An 8,253-nucleotide genomic window follows, 5' to 3' on the forward strand; every position below is an offset into this window, starting at 1 on the left:
AAGAGATACAATTTAAATTCTAAAAAATATATATATATACAAATTCTTCATCTAAAAAAAAAAAAAAAAATGAAAAAATTATCATTATTATTATTATTATTATTATTATTATTATTATTAAGAATATAATAATTATTGTCACGATTTAGTCTTTTTAAAATTTGTATAAAGTTTTATTATTGTCAAAAAAAAATTTTCTTTTTTTTTTCTTATTATTATTTATAATTGAAATTTTTTTTTTAAAGAAATGCGTTTAAAAATAATAATAATAATGATAATAATAAAAGTATTTGTTTTTGTTTTTCAATAAATAAATCATTTTGTAAAAAAAAAAAAAAAAAAAAAAAAAATTAAAATGTCGTCGTCGTCGTCGATTTTCACCGCGTCATACCGATCAAAATGGCGGATATGAAAACAATCACAATCAGACTCGTTTGTGATGATGTTTTCATGGCATCGTTGAGCTGTGGCGATTGAAATCCTGGATCCACCACGTGTATTTTCCAACCCAAATTATTATGAGTGTAACACTGGAAAATATTTACGTCGTTAAAAATTGTTTCTCCGTAATAATAATAATAATGATAATAATAATGATGATGATGATAGTCACCTGATAATAAACCAAATCCGGAGTGTCCGGAGCAACCGTCCAATTCAAATAAGCCGGTTGTCCTTCGTCGCACATCAATCTTAACGTTTTTATATATTCTTGGAATGTTGGCGTGACTGCGGATTGATCCACCGTTTTATGAGCCCATTCGCAATAACGTCCGGCTTGAAAGTGGAGAATATTTTTTTAGTTTAAATAATTTAGAAAACAAATCAAAATTATCCTTCGGGAGTTCGCGTTTATACTTACCGGCCGTCGGATATGGATAACCTTCCGCATCGTAGCTCACTCCGGCAAAAACTCTTTGCCGCCTTTGTTGATCCTCTCTTTTCTGACCGAAACCTCCTTCTTTGCTGTCGGTTATGTAAAACGGATGATACCTGGCAGGATTGGTTCTGTCGTTGCCTCCCTCGACCACGAAAGTGTACGTTTGACCTCTTTCGACGTATACTTCTGGTATGAGTTTGTCGTTGAGCCACCAAGCAATGCCCCAAGAGGGATGCCCCGTGATGGGAGTGTATCCTCTTTTACCGCCGGTGGGACCGATACGAACCGAAAAAACTTTTTCACCGATTATGACATTTGCCGGCCAAGGTTTGATGACTTCTTCGTCTCGGACGTTATACAAAGACGTTGTGCAAGTGTGATCGAATCTGCTGCTGAAATCTATTCGAATATCATCTGGAAAATTTATATGAAAATTAAAATACTACTTTTTTCCCCTTTCCCTCTCCCCCCCTTTTTTTTTTTTAAATTCGAGAAAGAAACCTGTCGTTTTGTCCGGTATTCCGTGAGCGTTTGCTTCTTTTCTACTGTTTAACGGACCTATGGCGGCGATGACGTTAACTTCTCTATCCCGCGGTATGGGTCGATCGTTGATAGGTTCATTGGTTTGAAGCAATCGTCGATAAACAATCGTAGTGACGCCATTTTTCTTTTCACCGCTTGCTAAAACTATATCGTTTCTTCCACCGATCCTGGTATCGGGACAAACTCCGTTTTTTCCATCGCACTGAACGATGACAAAAATGAACGGGAAAAATTCAATGGGAATTTAATTCAAATGATTTTCAAACAAACAAAAACCATACCTGAGCAGTGGCGGACATGTAATAATCTTCTGCTCTGAACGCTCCTCTATCCGTGTCGTAAAAAGCGACGACAACGTCACCGCCCACCATCGAGCTTCGTCCGGATTCACCGGACAATCCGAAAGACATGTATTGGTCATCTCGTATTCTAGCTGCCAATTGTATTTGTACCCAATCCCCTTGCAATTCCCACTGAACTTGAAGACGTTCGTCCAATAATTCTCTACAATTTGAATACCTCTCATGTTTGGGCTCGGTTGTGGTTGTCGTCTAAAAACAAAAAAATTGTACGTCGTATAAAAATTATTAAAAAAAAAACCGTTAATTTTTTGCTGTCGTTTAAGAATCCATCTTACCGGATTATACCACCAAGGAGGCTGCATTTAAATATAATAATGCACCATCATTATTATTATTATTACTACAACTCGTTCGAAATGGATTTGAAAAAAAAAAAAAAAAAAAAAAACTCACCGTGATTTTCGTTTGTCCAACAGCCGGAGGTACGTCCAAATCTTTGGGTATTAAAACGTGTCCGAAATTATGTTTGTATTCGACGCACCAAACAGCCAACCAATCGATATCGTAAACGGTCAAATTTCCAGGCAAAACAATTTCAATGTCTTCCCCTTGATATCCTCTCAACGGTGAAAGGCTGAACAAAAAAGGAAAAACTCATCATTACACGTCATCTCAACCATCCTTACGAACCTTCTTTTCGACAAAAGAAAACAAACCTTTTCATTTCGTTGGGTACTTTGATTCCAAATGGCGTGGGTTCGGTACCGTTACCGACCCAAAAATAAGCATCGGGACCGGCTCCGTCGTAGTGAAGATTGGGAATGTAAAACGTTTTCGAATCCAATATCGTTATGTTTCCACTCCTGAGACCGTGTGCCAACCTTTTAAATTCTGGCAAAAGTCTCGCTTTGGGGGGCTCTAAATTTTTCGGAAATAAAACTTCTCCGAAATTAACCTGGAAAATTTTTTAAAAAATCACGTGATTATTCTCTCTCTCTCTCTCTCTTACGTAAAACATCGTATTCTTTTTTTTAGGTTTCGTACGATTTCCCAACCACGCGCGCACAAAAAAAAAAAGGAAAACTGAATTGGTGAAAAATCAAATCACCGTGACTGCGAGGGGTTGTTATATTTGTAACAAGAGGGTTGATAAATGTATAACAATGATAATAATAAACCCGGGCTTTATTATATAAAAATCTTTCACGCCTTTATGAATTTATTTTCACACACACAGACTGGAAACGGATATTAATGGGGTGCGCGAGGGTTCTCTGAAAAAATATTTAAGAGAAGAAATATATATATTTTTTGTCAATTAAAACGACTTAAAATATACGATTAAAAATTTTTGCTACAACAACAGCAAATCCGACAGCAAATTTTGCTGAACGGAATTAACAAAATCACACTCTTAAATCATTTAAATAACTTTCTTTTTCATTGTCTTACATTATTATTATTATTATTATTATTATTATTATTATTTTCTTATGCGGATCCCCATCATTTTTACTTTTTAAATTTCTTTTTGAATGCGCGGGGGGGGGGATGGCGGTATGATTTAATGCACGACCCAACGATTTCATTCCATGGAGAAATCGAAAAATTTTCATAACGTCGCACGCGCACACACACAACCATTGTTTATTGTAAACGTTTGACATTTAATTATGTCCTACACTACCATAATATCATTTATGTAAATTTAAATTATTCATTCTTTTTTTTTTGTAATGTCGAAGGCGTTTCATCTTTGAAAACTAAAAAATAAATAATTGCACGTTACTTTTTTTGTTATTCTCTCTCTCTCTCTCTCTCTCGCTTATTCACCATCGACTTTCATTAAAATTATTATTATTATTATTATTATTACGAATCCACATCATCATTCATTTTTGAAAACATGCGGAAAAGAAAAAAATGAAAATCAAAACTACCAACGTGAAAAAAAAAATTAAGAAAAATTCTTTTCTACTAATTAAAAAAAAACTTCAATCGAAAAAAAAATTTTTTAAATTTCTTTAAAATAAACGAGAGGGAGAGAGAGAGAGAGAGAGAGAGAGAGAGAGAATACTGAGGGGGTGGAGAGGGAAGGGGGGGGAAAGGAAAGTAAAAATTTTAATGTAATGAAAGGTTGCGAATTAAAATTAAAAAAAGGCTTTTTATTCATACAAGTAAAAGGATTTCCCGAAAATAAGACGATTCGAAAAAAAAATTAATTTTTTTCTTCTTAATTAAAAGGGTAATTTAACCCCCCACCTCTCCTCCTTTCCCTCCCCTATAAAAACCGTAACCATGGCTTTCCGTAGTAGCAGAATATATATTTTTTTATTTTTTTTCTTCCGCCACGCGTTAACTTGATTGATTTTTCCAATTTCTCTCTCTCTTTCTCTCTCTCTGAAGTAACATTTTCATTACACGGTCATGTCGTACCAACGGAATAAAAAAAAAAAAAAAAAAGTAGGGATATTTTTTTTTTTTTTTTTTTTTAAAAAGAGAAAAACCGAACGAGGAAAAGAGAATTCATAAATGAACTTTTCAAACGTTTGATTTTAATTCGCGTTTAGAGTTTTCTAAGAGTTAAAATTAGCTACGTAAGTAACACGAAAGTTTTGAGCGCACGGGCCAAAGCGCAGAACCCAATCCTGGGGGTTGTATCCAGGGGTAACAGATCACCAACACCGTCACTACCACCACCACCACCGCCACCGCCACCACCACTACAACAACCATTACCAATACCATCAGTATTTTCAGGATCCTGCAACATTTACTACTACTACTACTACTACTACTACTATTACGACCTACGCTCCTACTGCTTTTGTCTTACTACCACAATTTACAAAAATTTTCAAAATTAAAATGGCTGCCATAATTTTCCACCGCCTTCTCCGCCTCCCCCCCACCATTTTTTCATTTCATTTTAAATAAGAACGAAAACGTTAAAAATTAAGAAAAAGAAAATTTTTTAAAAAAAAGAAATTGATAAGCTGATTATAGATAAGACATACATTCGTGCAAATTACATATTTTGGAAAAGAAAAAGAGGAAAAAATTGCAAAAAGGAAAATTCAAAATTTTTCCGTAAATGATTCCGTAAATATTTACCGAAAAAAAATAAATAAATAAATGGGGTTGAAACCCTTATATATATTTTTTCCTAATGTTTTCCTTTACTCATCATCATCATTATTAGCTCGTCATGTCATATGATATTATCATGTTAAAACGCTTTTATCCATTTTTACATGTGCGTCGTCGTCGTCACCACCACCACCATTTTGTTCTCGTTCTATTCATCAACTTCCAACCGATATTTAAGCAACAGAAACAGGAAAAAAAAAAAAAATTCAAAATTAATTTTAAAAGCTTATGTCGTAATATAAAGGGAAAAAAAGATAGATAACTAAAACAAATGATTATGATGATGATGATGATGATCCCATGCTTAGTTTACTTCCCCCTCGAGTATTTGTGCCTCTCGTTACCGGATTTCCTACCAATTTCGTGGCAGCAGCAGCAGCAGCAGCAAAAGCCTTTCCTCAAATCTTTCTTTTCTTTTTAAACGACGACAAATCCCTTTTTTCTAACAAGTGGAAAAATCCACCGCCTTCCACAATAAAACAAATCACAAATTAAAACCTATTTCAAATATTTCAAAGGAAAAATGTTTTGTTCAAACTAATTATTATTATTATTATTATTAGATTTCCATTGACAGATCAATTAACGTTGATTTTCAGGTTTTTTTTTTCGTTTGCTGATTTGTTTTTTTAAGTAGACCGAAAATTACGGTTGTTAATTAATTAAACCGATATTTGATTGTGCAATATTAATAATAATAATAATAATAATAATAAAATTAACACTAATATTTTTCCCTCTAATGATACCCGAAGGTTGCAAGTTCTTAAAGAAGGTAAAAGGAGGATGATAGACCATTTAAACTTATTAAACTAAACGAAGGTATGTGGAATTCGAGTTTGAAAACCTAATATCAAACCTGTTTTAAATACCTCGGGGGGGGGAGGGGGAAGGGAGGCATCAATGCAATGTCGTCAAGCCAAAGTAAAAAAATATTTTTCTAAAATACACGAGGAATTTTTTTTTTTTTTTTAAAGAAGATAAACCTATAAAAACCGCAACCGTTTAAGAATTTAAAATAAAAAACCGCACGCCTACAATTCATTTCAACGAAACATAGGGAAAAACTCCTTCCTCCCCCCCCTCCCCACAAAAAAAGAAAATAACTAGGAAAAACAAAAGCTACCTATTATGAAAACGCAACTTAATTCTTTTCTTTTTGTTTTTTTGAATTTTAAATCCAAAACGCGGGAAAAAAGATTTTCAATGAATCTCATTTCGAAGAAAACAAAAATGGCGGGGGAAACACACAGAGACAAAAAAAAAAATTTTTTTTTAAATACTTGAAAATGTCACCGACAACATGTAATTAACACTCATCGAAATCGAAAAGAAAATTTTCAGACGAAGGTTTTCCAACGAGATTTCAATTATTTCCTTCCTCCTTCCTTCCTTTCTTTCGATTGTTTCGAGATGTACAAATGCAATCTAACAAAAAATCTAATCGTACGATCCTGAACGTGGGGGGTCAAAATATTCAAAATTTAGAAATAAAAAAAAAACGTGGAAGGAGAAGATGAAATTAAATTAAATTTACCAACAATAAGTCAAATAATTCTCCATACGAAAAATGAAACCGATGACGAAATAATAATAATAATAAAATAATAAAGAATGGAACATTCTGGAAACGTTTGTTTGTAATCACACTACTACGTAATATATATATATTAAACGTTGTGCAATTATTTATTATTATTTCGGTCACATTCATCTAGTTAGTATTCGTACTGGATTTTTTAACATTTTTTTGTGACTTTAAATGATACCGAAATAGTTCCACAGAGTGTTACGTAATCCTCTTATATAATAATAATAAGTATTGACTAATCCAATAAAAATTTCGCAAATTTTCATTCTCAAGACGATTCGGGTGGTGGTGATACCCATCGAATTCCAGAACATTCTCACGTGTAAAAAAAAAAAAATCCGCAATTTTCTATTCGTTCGCCATCACGTCGTTTTTCGAATCGTAAGATTGAATTGAAATCTCATTGATTTAGTCATCAAGTCAATCCTCGTTTCATCCCTTTAAATTTTTTACCCCCTATTTCCTTTTTCCAACCCTCCTAATTCTCACTCTTTCGAAACCGTTCTCCTTTTTCCCCATTATTATTATCCAATAATTTTCGGTATCGTTCGTTCGTTCGTTCGTTCGTTTCTTCATTCATTCATTCATTCATTCATTCATTCATTCACTCACTCACTCATTCACTGACTGTTTATACCGATTTTTCGAAATTGAAGTAATTTTTCTGTCACTTACCGTGAATCGTCTGCACCAAATGCTCAACCATTTCATATCTCGGAGTTTTTTGCCGACCGGAAGTCGAAGTATGACATCTTCGTGATTATAACTTTTGAGTATGGGTGGATCCCTGATTAATATGAGAAAATATCATTAGCACACGTAAAATAATATCACGGGATTTTTTTTTTTTTTTATTCTGCTTTATTACCTTCCAGTGTAATTTTCCGGATGGGGTAAAATGATACCATCCGGGTTGGGCCGCGGAGTTTTACCCGTCCAAAAAAAAGCATCCGGAGCCGTGCCGTCGTACGTGAATCCTTTTATGAAAAGCGTGCTGTCGTCGACGGCATAAACAACTCCTTCTATATCGTGAGCATAACCTTCGAATTCACCCAAAAGTCTTCCATATTCTCGACTCGTACTCGTCGTGTTCCAAGCAGGGAATCCTAAATTTAAAAGGAAAAAAAAAAAAAAAAACAATCGATAATTATTCGCCATTTTACAAACGAGCAGAAGAAAATAAATACGTTTAAAAAGGTTTTTGCCCTTTCCTCGTATCGTAAATCGAGATAAACTTCATCATCTCTAAATGATGAATGAAGAAGAAGAAGAATTCATAAGTTACAAAATGGTTCATTAGGGTTTGAGTTATCCCGGAAGGGGGGGATGACACGAAAAGATCTCTCCGGAGAAAAGAGAGAGAAAGAGAGAGAGAGATAAAGGGATCGTTTAAATCGATCAAGTCCTCGACACAACTGACTTTTTTGCTACTTCGATTCTAACGAGATTTTATTAAAGATTTATCGTCATTCAATCGTCAACTCTGACAACAAGTTTTTTAACTTAAACGCGTTCGCCTCATTCTTATAAGTTTAATATGACTTTCATTGTCGTCAACTTGAACCACATTCATAAAAAAAGGAAAATTTTCCTTTTTTTTTTCAAAGGAAATCTCTCAAAGGAACTTTCTTTCATTGTTCGGTACATAAATTTTTTCCCTTACATCATCCAACCAACTATTTTTTAACAAAATCGAGTCTCCATTGCGTTTAAACGAACCTTTCGAAACGAATTCGATCATCGATATAATTATTTAAGGTTTACTAACCTAAATGTCACGCACGCAC

The 8,253-nt window shown here is 33.8% G+C and overlaps 1 protein-coding gene across 1 annotated transcript; it reads right to left on the reverse strand.

Moving 5' to 3' along the window:
- Nucleotides 1-377: 377 nt before the first annotated feature.
- Phum_PHUM433820 (uncharacterized protein) lies at nucleotides 378-8,039 on the reverse strand (the record flags this gene model as incomplete). Its single annotated transcript, XM_002429423.1, has 10 exons — nucleotides 378-530; nucleotides 614-777; nucleotides 863-1,294; nucleotides 1,382-1,625; nucleotides 1,705-1,974; nucleotides 2,179-2,359; nucleotides 2,442-2,680; nucleotides 7,142-7,253; nucleotides 7,335-7,572; nucleotides 7,976-8,039. 10 exons carry the CDS (start codon nucleotides 8,037-8,039, stop codon nucleotides 378-380), a joined length of 2,097 nt encoding a protein of 698 aa, XP_002429468.1.
- Between the last annotated feature and the right edge of the window lie 214 nt (nucleotides 8,040-8,253).

The sequence above is a fragment of the Pediculus humanus genome, genomic scaffold (genome assembly GCF_000006295.1).
Source record: "Pediculus humanus corporis 1103172108202 genomic scaffold, whole genome shotgun sequence".
NCBI classification, from domain to species: Eukaryota; Metazoa; Arthropoda; class Insecta; order Psocodea; family Pediculidae; genus Pediculus; species Pediculus humanus.